Consider the following 14,071-nt stretch of genomic DNA (forward strand, 5'->3'; position numbering starts at 1 on the left):
CAGTAAGTGCTCTAAGGTGCAAGATGTGATGTAAAGAGCTAAGGAGATATTGTGAAAGGGGAAACTAGAAGATTCATCTCCAATTGCTCATAGGGTTGCTGAGCTCGCTTTGCAAACTGTAATGCTAGGTGAACTTGATTCTAGTCCTTTAGGACATAAAGTAGTGGTTGAGATTTCTTGGGAAGCAGAGGATGAACACCCTGATAAAGAAAACAAGAAAAACTTCTCTTCAATAGAAAAAATTAGTAGGTAGTAGGATAGGGGGTTGTTCTTCTCCATGCCTAGGGGCCCCTACAGGAGGTTGGAAGCCAATGCAGGCTAAGGGGCATGCGCCAATTCAGCCAATGGAGTCAACCAGTCTTCCAGCGGAAGACCCCATAAGGCCGGAACTTGGAGACTACCCTCTTTTACCAGCTGCTCCTTGGCCTTACATTCGGTGGTCTCTCGGGTCTCAGGTCACTATGTGTGGGGGTGTACTCCTGTGTTCAGTGACTGCAAAACCTGAAACAACTTCTATCCTTTATAAAAAAACCCACTTGGATCATAAACCAGGCTTTGCTATGAATTTCTTTCTTGTGTGAAGCCAAGAACTGAGGTATTTCCACCGGAGTAATCTAACAAAATTACATTAATAATGGGTGGCTGAGGCATGGCATGTATTCAGCTCAGTCACTTTCTCGAGGCTTCATTGGAAGGCAAATGCTCTCACCCATGGACAGACCTGGTCTATCCCATCTGAGATGATTATACATACCCAAGAAGGCAAATGGTATTAGAAGGGTCTTTCTCTGGTCCTATATTTTATTTTATCTAAATCATACTAACTGTGTAATCTATGGAAGTAGTTTATTATATTGGGGTGTGAAACATGTAGAGGTGGTCTGGGACACTCCCATGGGTAAAGATCAAAGGTCATCCACTTCACAATAGGGTAACAATGGGATTTGATTAGCCCTAAAGTCAGGATTTTGAGGTCTAAGTCAAACTAGCACCTACCTGCTGGGCAAGCTTTGCAGCTGCTGCAGCCAAGCCTGTTTCAATGGAGGCTACCCGGGTTCCCTCACGTACAGGGCGGTCCTGCTTTGGTAAGGTTGGGGTCACACGGGCTGCATGAGAAACAGAATGAGAAGGTATCATATTCTTTCATGAGTCTAGTTGAAAAAATAATCATGTTCCACACCTCCTAGCTCCCCACAAGGTGATCTGATTGGTCTTCGTGCTTTTAGTTCTTTTACAAAGACCTTGAATTAAGAATGGCCTTTCAGTAGGAAGTATATTTCAAGAAAACCAAAAATAGCCCCAGTTGGTGAGAGAAAGTTCTTCATTATAGGAGATTGCCACCTAATAAATAGAAAAGGAATGGCATATTTAATAGTTTGTAAAATCTCCTGAAGCATTTCATGCTAGGGAAATACATGCTCACATAATTTCCTTCCAGATACATAATTTGCTAGTTATAAGAAGAAAAACCCTACAATAGTGAAATCAGGGGATCATCATCTTGAACTCATTACTAAACTTCGTTAAATGATAATGGGAAAGTCCAATTTCATATGCCTCCTGATGAAATAGAAAATTCATGGCATCATTTGGGAAGTAGTTTTGTCAAAGACATCAAATGAAGCAATCTTCTGATATTGCTTCCAGTTTTTAGAAAACACAAGGACAAAAAAAAACAGTGATACCATGAGAAAATGATCTACAAAATACCTGACTCTTAAAAATAATATGTCACAAAGTAGACCTACAAAGCTAGAAGGCACGACAAGGTATAGGACAATTATACCACTCTCTATAGCAAATAAATCTCTGAATGAACAGATACTCAAATGCCACCACTTGTCAGTTTATTGTACAGTGATGGCGTGTGTTGCTGTCGTGCTGGAAGCTGTCACTGGTATTTCAAATGTCAGCAGGGTTACACAAAGTGAAGAGATTTCAGTAGAGCATCCAGATTAAGAACAGAAAACTTGGTTCCCCATTTTGGAGAAAGGAGTCACTGAAAACCTTATGCATACCTTCAAAACACTGTCAGATATTGAAGGCTTAAAGAATGGAAGCAGACTATTGGTGGAGATAGAGGATATGATGGGACCCTCAGGTCTAAAGGTACTTGAATTGTGACTGAGGAGGACCTGATTTCTCAAAGGGGAGTCAACCATGGTGACATGAGTCAGGTAAAGACTGTGGGATCTTCATTTGCTGATGGATCACAACTCAAAGGTAGGAGAAACAACTGTAAAACTGCTAATGACAGGAACTTGAAATGTGACAAGTAGGAATCTAGCAAAATTGGAAGTTTTCAAAAATGAAATGTAACACAGAAAGATGGGTATCCTAGGCATTACTGAACCGAAATGGACTGGTTCTGGTCATTATGAATCAGACAATCATATGAAAATAACACAATCACCGGGAATGGAATAACAGTCACTGTTAAAAAGGACATTGTAAAATCCATCATGAAGTACGATGCTGTGATAGAGGATTATATCTACCTTCAAGAAAATCCAATCAATGCAACTATTATTCAAATTTATGCAACAACCACAAAAGCAAACGAGAAGAATTCTATGGATGACATCTTCAGACAGAAATTGCTCAAACATGCAATAAAGATGCACTGATAGATAATCTTTGGTGATTGGAATGCAAAACCTGGAAACAGAGGAAGGAAAGGTAGTTGGAAAATATGGACTTGGTGATAGAAATGAAATGAGATTATATGACATAAGTTTGTAAGATCAATGACTTTTTTATAGCAAATATCTTTTTTCAACTACATGAAAGGCTGCCCCACAAGGAATACAGATACTAAATTGACTACATCTGTTGTAAGACACCATGGAGAAGCTCAATATCAACAAATAAACCAGACCAGGGCTGACTGGAACAGACCATCAATTGCACTTATGTAAGTTCAGGATAAAACAGAAGAAAATTAAACAAATACACTAGAGCCAAAATATCACCTTGAGTCTATACTACCTGAATTTTGAGAACATCTCAAGTACAGCTTTGACACATTGAACACAAATGACAAAAGACCTCATCAAGACCACCATCCAGGAAGAAAGCAAAAGGTCATTAAAAAGACAGGAAATAGAAGAAAAGATGAAGTAATCAAGTTGAATAGAAAAATTCAAAGGGTAGCTTGACAAGACAAAGTCAAGTATTATAATTAAATGTGCAAAGACCTAAAGGGAAATTTAAAAGGGAAGATCACGCTAAGAATATCTGAAACGGAAAGAACTCAAGAAAAAAATGAAGCCCCGACTGCAATTGTGGAAGATTCTATGGGCAAAATATTGAATGATACAGGAAGCATCAAACTAGTCAATGCTCAACAATTTCAGAAGGTAGCATATGACCAAGAACCAATGGTCTTGAAGGAAGAAGTTCAAGCTTCCCCGAAGATGTCAGTCAAAAGCAAGGCTGCAAGAATTGATAGAATACTACATGATGAAACACTGGAAGCACTCACTTGTTTATGCCAAAAAATTGAGAGGACAGCTACTTGGCCAACCGACTAAAGAGGTCCAAAGAATCTCTTTCATTCCAAAGAAAGGGGACCCAACAGAAAGCTCAAATTACAAAACAATATCACTGATTTGCGCTTAAGTAAAATTTTGCTGAAGGTCATCAAGCCATGGTTGCAGCAGTACATTCACAGGGAGCTGCCAGAGGTTCAGGCCAGATTCAGAAGAGGTTGGGGAACAAGGGATATAATTGCTCATGTCAGATGGATCATAACTCAAAGCAGAGAGTACCAGAGAGATGTATAATTATGCTTTATTGACTACGCCAAGACATTCAACTGCTTGGATATGGATAACCTTGAGAAGAATGGGGATTCAAAAATACTTCATTTTGCTCATTTGGAACTTGGATCAAGAAGCAGCTGTAGGAGCAGAACAAGGGAATACTGCAGGGTTTAAAATCAGTAAGGGTTTGTGTCGGGATTGTATCCTTTTACCATACGCGTTCAATCTTTGTGCTGAGCAAATAATCAGAGAATCTGGATTACATGAAGAAAAATGTGGTACAAAAATTGGAGGAAGGCTTATAAACAACCTTCATATGCAGATGACACTGCTGAAAATGAGGACTTGTAGCACTTGCTGACGAAGATCAAGAATTGTAGCCTTCTTGTATGGATACAGCTCAACAGAAAGATCCAGATCCTCACAACCGGACCAATAGGGAACATCATGATAATAGGAGGAAAGATTAAAGTTGTCAAGGATGTTGTCTTGCTTGGATCCACAATCAATATTCTTGGAAGCAGCAGTCAAGAGATCAAAAGAAGCCTTGCATTAGGCAAATCTGCTGCACAAGACCTCTTCGGAGTATTGAAAAGTAAGGATGTTACTTTGAGGTTTGAGGTGCACCTGATCCTAAGTCATGGTGTTTCCTACTGCCTCAAATGCATGTGAAAGTGGGACATTGAAAAGGGGAACTGATTATAAGGATCTACATATAACCCCCTCCCTGGGAGACAGATAAGTGGGTAAAGGGAGTCATTGGACAGTCTAAGACATAACAAAATAATAATTTATAAATTAGGAAGGATTCATGAGAGAGAGGGAGCGGGGAGGGAGGGGAAATGAGGAGCTGATACCAAGGGCTCAAGTAGAAAGCAAATATTTTGAGAAAGATGAGGGAAACAAATGTACATATATATTTAACACAATGGATTCATATATGGATTGTGGTAAGAGTTGTACAAGCTCCCAACAAAATGATTTTTTAAAAAAAAGTTGGACATTGAATAAGGAAGATAAGAAGAATTGGTGTATTTGAATGATGATGTTAAAAAAGAATATTGCAAGTGCCATGGATTGCTAAAAGGCCAAACTGATCTATCTTGGAAGAAGTATGGCCAGAGCGCTCCTTAGAGTACTCTGTCAGAAGTGACCCAGTCCTTGGAGAAGGACATCAGCGTTGGTAAAGGCAAAGGGCAGCGAAAAAGAGGATTGACACCATGGCTGCAATGGGCTCTAGCATAGGAACAATTTCAAGAATAGAGCGGGTCGCGCAGTGCGTCATTTTGTTGTGCACAGGCTTGCAACCAACTTGATGGCACCCAACAACAACAACAACAACAAAAATCCTGACAACAACTGCCATACGAATCCTCTTTGGATTCTGATTTGAACAAATTAATGGTAAAAATACCATTTTTCTTTTGTTAGACAATTAGAATTGATTGTAGACTTGTTATTAGATGACATTAAGGACTTACAAGTAATTTAGTTATGTATGAAAGCAGGCTTTATATAAAGTCTATAATATTTAGAAATTACATACTGTCATACATAGAGTTTGCTTTAAACATTTCAGCAAAATGATTTTTTTAAGGGAGAGAGTGATAAAGGAAATAGGGTATTATCTTGATAATTGTGTCTCAGTAGCAGGTAGGCAAGAATTTCACTGTACTAATCTCTATTTTTTAAACGAATAAACATCACAGAAAAAACAGGTAGTGGTGATAATGATCTAGATTTAAAAATTTTATTAGTATGTTAGATATTTTTACTATTAAAAGGACAATTTCTAGATAAGCCTGTATGTACTAGAACTGGCTGACGTCCTTCTTTTAAAGTGACATTTTGCTTTAAATAAATAATGATTAGAAACAAATGCTGTCAAAATTCTTGTACACGTTTCCTACTAATAAGGAGGATCTATGCCTTGTCTTTGAATCCGGGCAGGTTCTTTGTAACCAATGATAACGGAAGTGATAATGTATGATTTATAATCTTAGATCAGAAAAGGTGATTTTAGTTTCCATTTTGCTCACTAGAACACTCATGCTTAGATCCTTGAGCTGCCATGTACAAAGTTTGACTATCCTGAGGTCACTAGATAAGAAGACTCATGCAAAATCTACATGTTGGCATTCTGGATGGCACTTCAAGTCTAAGTCTTCTCAGTCTAGGCACCAGACATGGGAATAAATGAAACTACAGATGACTAAACCTCTAGCTATAAAGTCAACCTTCACTCTCCAGTTTTCTTAATTGAGGCAGGGATAAGATGTCCTCATGGTGTCCTTTGTAGTTTCTGACCTACAGTGTATATGAGAAACTGATGGACATTAAAATATGTGGGGAAAAAAAGAACAACACCTGAATTCCTTGACTGGACCTGGAATTTGAGGAAAGAAAAAAGTATGAAAACACATTTTGAGGGAACAATTGGAAAGTTTTAAATTATGGACTAGCTTTGAAAAGATAGTAATCAGAGCCCTAATGGCACTGTTGGGTAAGTATTTCACTGTTAACTGCAACCTCAACAGTTCCAACTCATCAGTGGCTCTAAGGGAGAAAGAGGAAATGATCAGCTTCTACAAAGATTCTGAAGATTTACAACTTCAGAAACCCTATATAAGATGGCTTTTAGTTAGAATTGACTTTATGGCAGAAGATCTGGTTTCGTTTATGAGAAGATATTAAGTACCTATTATTAACATGTTACCAAAACCAAACTCACTGCCATAAGTGGATTCTAACTCATAGCAAACCTATAGTACAGAGTAGAACTGCCCCTGTGGGTTTCTAAAACTGTAACTTTATATGTGAGCAGAAAGTCTTATCCTTCTCTTGTAGAATGGCTGGTGGTTTCGAACTGTTGACCTTGCAGTGAATGGTCCAATGAGTACCACCATGCCACCAGGGCTACTATTAATTTGTTAGGTATAATTAGAGCTGTTATTGTTAAGGAGCCCTGAGGGCACATGGGTAGTAAAGTCCTGAGTCAGAGTCAACTCAATGGCAGTAGTGTGTGTGTGTATTTAGGTGTAGAGAGGTGGTATTACTAGGTAATACTGACTTGGTTTCTACTCATAGTAATCCTATATATAACAGAACAAAACGTTGCTTGGGCCTACACCATCCTCATAGACGACCTGTCAGTTTATCATACAGTGGTGGCTTTGTGTGTTACTGTGATGCTAGAAGCTATGGATTTGCCACAGCTTCCAGACTAAGACAGATTAACGATCTATTCCTAAAAAAAAATAACCAGTGAATACTTTACAGAATATTGTCTGATAATAGTGTTGGAAGGCACTAAAAATATCACCAGAAAAGAATTGTCTCTTCAAAGTAGTTGACTTAAATAGTATAGATGAAGTAAAGTTTTTGGAACTTTCATTTGTTCATATGGTAAAACTGGAAATGAAAACAACTAAGAATATCCATTAGTAAGTTGAATGTGCGAACTATAATAAAAGCCAAAAACCCATTGTCATTGAGCTGATTCTGATTCATAGTGACTCTATACTAGGTCTGTGGAACTAAACCGTTATAGGAGTAGCTAAGACTCATCTTTCTTTTGTGAACCAGCTGGTGTGTTTGAACTGCTGACATGCCATTAGCAGCCCCATGTGTAATATATAGTGCCAATAGGGCTCTATGGTTATATAGAAGGTTATCTAACTTTAGGAGATAATAAAGTACTAAAGGATAAAATATGTTATGATGGCTGCATATTATATTAAAGTGGCCTAGCAAGAATTGACAAAAATACATACATGAAACAAATACAGAAAAATATAACCTAGGTATTGAGAATATGGGTATTTATGTACTAGGCTTCTTTATGTATATTTGAAAAGCATTACAATAAAAAAAGAAAAAACTGAGATAATGACCAATGTGCAGTTCTTGAATGGATCCTGGTATGCATAAACCAATTGTAAAAGTTACTTTTGGTGAAATTGGTGGAAATATGAATAATGAATTGGTATTAAATGATATTAGGAAAAATATTAATATACTTTGGTAAAATGTAATGGTACTCTTTATAGAAGAAAATGCCATTATTTTAGAGATCTATAGTGAAGCGTTACAAAGATGCTACAAAGATGTTATAAAGAGTGATGTCAGTGAAAATGGCAGAGGAAGGACCTCCAGAAGAACCTTGGTAGTACAGTAGTTAAGCGCTTAACTGCTAATCCTGAAGTTCAACAATTCAAATCCACCAACCACTATGCAGGAGAATGATGTGATGGTCTGTTTTCATGAAGACTTATAGTCATGAAAACCCTATGGGGGAGTTATATTCTGTCCTACAGTTTTGATGAGAGTCAGAATCAACTCAACACAATGAGTTTTAAGGACCAATAAAAATTCACTCAACCATAAAAACCACAAACAAAATATTGGGAAGAATTATATCAAAGTTTTAATTCAGCAGTTCTCAACCTGTGGGTTGTGACCCCTTTGGGGGCGAACGATCCTTTCACAGGGGTTGCCCGATTCACAACAGTAGCAAAATTACAGTTGTGAAGTAGCAATAAAAATAATTTTATGGTTGGGGGTGGTCACCACAACATGAGGAACTGTATTAAAGGGTTGTGCATTAGGAAGGTTGAGAACCACTGTATTAATTCAACAAATACTTAGTGAACATCTTTCATGTGTCAAGTACTATGTAAGGAGCTGAATAGAGTGATGGAAAAAAAATAAACAGGATTCCTATACTTAGGGAACCTCATATGAAAATTTTGCCTTCTAATTTCCAATAAATACAGTTCATATTTCAGCCCTAATTGGGCTGGTCAGTACTTCTAGAATCATGCTTATTATAGTGACAAGGGGCATATTTGTTTTGTTCCTGATTTAGTAGAATTCCTGTTTTCAGGTTTTAGAACTCAAAATGTGGGTTATATTTAACGTGGGTAGAAAAAGTTATTAGCTTTTTATCTAAAGAAATAGCCAAATATATTCATATATTCATGTAAAATTTATATACAAGTTGAGAGGATCCAAAGATTCAAAACTCCAGGGACACCAACTAAAAAAGCTCTATGTTAGTGTTTCAACCTATTAGTTTAAAGTAGGTGTTCATCATATTATGGTAACATCCTTTTATTTTTGGCTAACCTAAAATATTTCTCAAAAAAAATTTCATTTTTCCATGAAAGTTTTACACTCTAAAACTAGGTTCCCATTTGACAATTAAAAGTCACCTTCAGAGCTTTTTCTGTATTTTGTTTTTTTCCAATTACAAATATGCATTGAATGAATAAGAGGTGAACACCAACACAAAAATAGATATAATATTCATAAAGCAAAATAAATTATTCTCAATAGTCCATGATAAGGAAAAAACCAGCTTAGTGAGAAGGACAATTGTTCCATATGTGATTTTTGTAAGTAGGCAAGGAAAACCTAAACCTTTTTCTTAGTGCCATATGCTAAAGATTAAAAATTTAGATTTAAAATGGTAAAAAATGAGCTTAAAAAATACAAAGATGATAAAGATCTGCTCTGAATAGGGACATAATGGAAAAGAGCAACATATGATCCAGAAATACTCATATTCTCCATGTAAAATGAAGAAAAAAATATTGAAGGTAAAATATATACATATATAACAAGAATAACTATTTCCTTATTATGTAAAAATGGCAATTAAAAAAATTTAGACCCATATAAATAAGCAAAAATCAGAAATAAACTTTACAAGAGAAAATAATTTCTAATGCCTATACCAATATAGGAAGTATTTAATGAAATGCAAATTAAATCAATATGATACTATTGTTTACAAATAAATTACCACAGATTATTGTGGTAAAGACTGTTCATTGTTAACCCAGAATCATTCTCCCTTTCTTGCTTACTACCAGAACTGATTTTGAGGCAGCAAGGTTGTTAGTGCTGTTGCTGCTTTTAGTTATAGTCCAGTGGATTCTAATTCATGGCAAGCTCATGTGTGTAAAGTAGAATTGCTCTACACATTTCTAAGGCTGTGATCTTTCAAAGCAGATCGCCACATCTGTCTTTTGAGCTGGTTCTAAATGCCAACCTTTTGTTTAATAGTTGTGTGCTTAACCAAATGGATCACCAAGGGACTCTGAAGACAGCAATGTGCCTAGCTAAAAATGACATTTTGTGGCTTCTCTAGCAGATAGTTGTGGTCATGTGACACAATTTTGGCCAAAGAAATGTAAAAACAAGTGGAACATGGGGGTGAGAGGTCTTAGCATGTTTGTTCCTGCTTCCTTTTGTTCTTTACCTTCTTCCTGACTATAACTTCACCTGTTGCTGGAGGAAAAGCAAGCACATTGTGACCCTAAGAGGATAGTGAATCATTAAGAAGTTGCTGTTACTTATAGGAAATCATACTAATAATTGATAGATCTATTTAATACTTGGAGAAAAGTATCTACTAGAGTTCTAGTTTATACATGCATGGTTTTATTTCAAATAAAACAAGTTTATAACCACACCTCTATGATAAAAAGATGGTCGCAAGTTCTCTTGGTCATATACTTGTTTTAGTACTTCAACAATAAGGTCCAATCAAAACAGTAGCTTCCCTATAACTAACCCTTATTTTTCATGTAAATAGTATCCACTCAATTTTTTAATCTGCTAGTCAACAATTCATGTATTATGGTATGAAAAGCTGACATAGTATATAGATAGATAGCCTAAAAGGTTACATAATTTCCTTTTCTCAACAGTTTTAAATTCTATACCAAAAAAACCCCTACAAAATTGAATAGACACAAAAAGGAATACCCGATCAATGTTAGAGATCATTAAGGATGAAATAATTTTAAGACAAAAAAATAAATTCTATACTACTGGTTAAATTAATGATATACAGAATTACCTTTTGGAGATGATTTATGTTTTCTATCATAAATGATAATGATGTCTTCTAAAGTGAACCAGAGACATACAAACCATAGATATATGAATGGATTTAGGGCTCACACTTAATTGTTGCCCTAATTACTAACAATTAGTTCATATGACATGGCTTTACTCAACATTTGCCCTCATGAAGAGATTGCTGAAGATATGGTGCTATAGCTAAGTGTGGTGAAGAAATCAGATGGTGCTCTGCCATCAGGAAGAATTGAATCTGGGATCTTAAAGGCATGTCTTAAAAAAAGGCTATCAGTGAGGTGTCAACTAAATCCACATGGAAGAAGCACACTAGCCTGTGTGATCAGGATGATAAATAATAAAATCCAAATCCAGAGGTAGGAATGGTATCAGAACTTAAGTTCTGAAGACTAGTTTGAATGTCAACAGAAGCCCAAGATCTATTTGCAGGGTCCGCCTATGGTAAATTCGCTTTCACCACAGTCCAGGAATGTTAATAGACTTACTATCAGACAGAGAGATTATAAAGTATATTATAACAATTTCTCATTTGATCTCCCTTCGACCCATTTAAAAGTTATTTCAGTTTTAAATATTTTCTTTTTTGAGGTTTTTCTGTTTTGTATGGTTTTCTGTATATGAATCCAGGATAGATAAATTTACAGAGAGAGTAACTGGATTAATAATTACCTACCGACATGGCAGGGAAAGTTGGGGGGAAATGGGGAGCTAACAATGAGCGTGAGAAAGAAAGAAATGTTCTGAAATTGCTTGTGGTGATGATTGTACAACTCTTAATATGATCAAACTATTAAATTGCATGATATATGAATTATATGTCAATAAAACCATTTTAAAACATAAACAAAAAACAGTGGCTTCCAAAGGGATATGCTGTTGGGCCAGTTAAACTCAAGGTAAATAAGTTCACTCAGAAGGTTATAGTGACTGGTTTTTAAAATTTTTTATTCCTAAAGAGTAAGTATTGATGGATTTTGTCAAAGGACAAAAATTGATCATGGAGGCTTATTATGAAGAAGTTTTAAGAAAAGTTGTATTGGTGAGAAAATGTTCAAGAAATTTTGCTGAGGGATCTCCCCACCCCTGTTATGACCAAGCACTTGCTTATTTTTTAAGGAAGGGCAGCAAGGGCTGTGCTATCAGAATTTCTTTGGGAAACCTTACCCCCATCCATACTACAACCCTAATCTTTCACTTTAAACTTTGTTGTGTTCCCAAACTCAAAAGTATATGAAAAAGGAACAAAATTTTAATCCCACCGTTATGGTAAATCCATGATTTTGGCGAAATATAGATGTGAGTGCAAAATTCTTCAGGGAAAGGTTAGTGATAGAAACAGTGCCTTCGAAAGTATATAGACCAAGATGGAGAATATGTTGACAAATAATAACCTCACATTTTTATATTTCTGTTTAATTTCTATAGCAATACTTTTGGATTTACCCTTGTATCAAATATGTTTACAACTAAATAAAAGAGTAAAGAACAAATATAATATACACAAGGGGGGAAACAAAAATTTCCTGAAAAAATGTTATTAAATGATAATGGAATTTTTTCACAAATTACTTGAAGGGCACGCATATTTGCTCATATATGTGAAAACTATCTCTGAAAGAATACCCAAGAAACTGAAAACCGTGTTTGGTTTCAGGAGGAAAACTAGAAAGCTGTAGAACGGGGTAGGAAGGAGATTTTTCAGAGCACCCTCACATAACTTGGCCCTTCTAGGCTTTTATGTACAGTAAAAGGAAAAAAAATTGAAAGGAAAGACAGTATCAAATTTGGTCAATCTGTACGCTGAACAAAAAAACCTAAGAAACTGGACTATATGAAGAACATGGCACCAGGATTGAAAGAAGACTTATTAACAATCCGTGACATACAAAGAAAGCTTATTAACAACCTGCGTTGAAGGAGATGATGTAAAGCATTTGCTGATGAAAATAAAAAACTACTGTCTTCAGTGTGGATTACAGCTCAATCGAAAGAAAACAAAAATTCTCACCACTGGACCAATAGACATCATAATTAATGGAGAAAAGATTGAAGTTGCCAAGGATTTTATTTTGCTTGGCTTCACAATCAATGCTCATGGAAGGAGTCAAGAAATCGGACAACATACTACAGTGGGTTAATCTGCTCCCTAAGACCTCTTGAAAGTGGTGAAAAGCGGGAGCCAAACCACTTTTAACCAAAGCCATCTTTCACTTCCAACTGAAACAGACTGTGAAGAGAGTTGTTAAGCTGCAAATTTGAAAAACCTACTCAGAATCAGGAAGCTGCTGAAGCTTGTTCCCACAAGTCAGCATCAAAAAACGGAGTTTGTTGTGCACTAAGCATTAGAAGACCTGATCCTGCCTACAGAACTACCCTTCATTACAGAATTTGAGATATCCACACCTCATCCTTTCAAACCACCCCTGAAACTCTACAAGAAAGTTCCATCTGACAAAGCACTAGGAGTTTTTGGAAGGGGGCGGAGGATTTTTGGTTGGAATAAAAACAGGGTTGCACAAGTTACAGAAAGCGGGCTCTCTAACACTCTGCAGAAGAAGACAACTTCAAAAAACCACCTAGAAGCAACATGCAGAGAAGTAAGATGAGAGAGGGACTGCCTCAAGAAAGATGGCAGCAGGTCCTCAGAAGACGAATCTAGAGTCAGCTCTTCTGGGGAGATGGGGGGAATTGAGGGGGTGTGTCACTCTGCAGAGAATTCCCCATCAGGATATGTGAGGAAGACCAGAAAGAACAAGCAGAAGACTTCTCTGGAAATGCAGATGGTGGTAGTATCAGTGAAGCACCTCAGTCATCTTGGAAGAAAAGGGCCCAGGCAGATCCTATTGTGGAAAGTGAAGAAGCATTCAACAAACATGTGGGGGTTAAGATGAAGATTCCTGAAGAATTAAAACCATGGCTTGTTGAGGACTGGGACTTGCTTAGTTACCAGGCAGAAGCAGTTGTTTCATCTCCTGGCAAAGAAGAACGTAGATGCTATTCTGGAAGAGTATGTAAATTGCAAGAGATCTCAAGGAAACGTCAACAAGGAATTGTGGCATGAATAAATTTCAATGTGATGTTGGGCACTCAGCTGTTTTACAAATTTGAGAGGCCCCAGTATGCTCAGATCTTCATGGCTCATTCTGACACACCAATGTCCCATGTTTTTGGTCCACCCTGCCTACTGAGATTATTTGTAAGAATTGGCATACTGCTGCCCCTTGATAAGAAAAAAACTGGCATTACTATTGGATTATCTGCATTATTTCCTAAAATACCTGGCAAAGAATTCTGAAGCCCTAATCACAGCAAGTGACTACAAAATGGCTTCAGCCAAGTATTGCTGCAAAGCCCTGTGAGGGTCTTACTGGTAACTCACTGTTAATGTCTGGCTATCTGTAAACCTTTTTCTTATACAA

The 14,071-nt window shown here is 36.7% G+C and overlaps 1 protein-coding gene and 1 pseudogene across 4 annotated transcripts in view; one reads left to right on the forward strand and one right to left on the reverse strand.

The window, feature by feature from the left end:
• Window positions 1-14,071, reverse strand: part of PHF8 (PHD finger protein 8) — a 158,115-nt gene that overhangs the window by 6,761 nt on the left and 137,283 nt on the right. For all 4 annotated transcript variants that reach the window (XM_075539672.1, XM_075539671.1, XM_075539673.1 and 1 more), the window contains one exon: window positions 997-1,106. In XM_075539672.1, the coding sequence (XP_075395787.1) occupies window positions 997-1,106 (110 nt within the window). The remainder of the gene's footprint in view (window positions 1-996; window positions 1,107-14,071) is intronic.
• Window positions 13,198-14,011, forward strand: LOC142434681 (mortality factor 4-like protein 2; annotated as a pseudogene).

Source organism: Tenrec ecaudatus, chromosome X (genome assembly GCF_050624435.1).
Source record: "Tenrec ecaudatus isolate mTenEca1 chromosome X, mTenEca1.hap1, whole genome shotgun sequence".
NCBI lineage: Eukaryota > Metazoa > Chordata > Mammalia > Afrosoricida > Tenrecidae > Tenrec > Tenrec ecaudatus.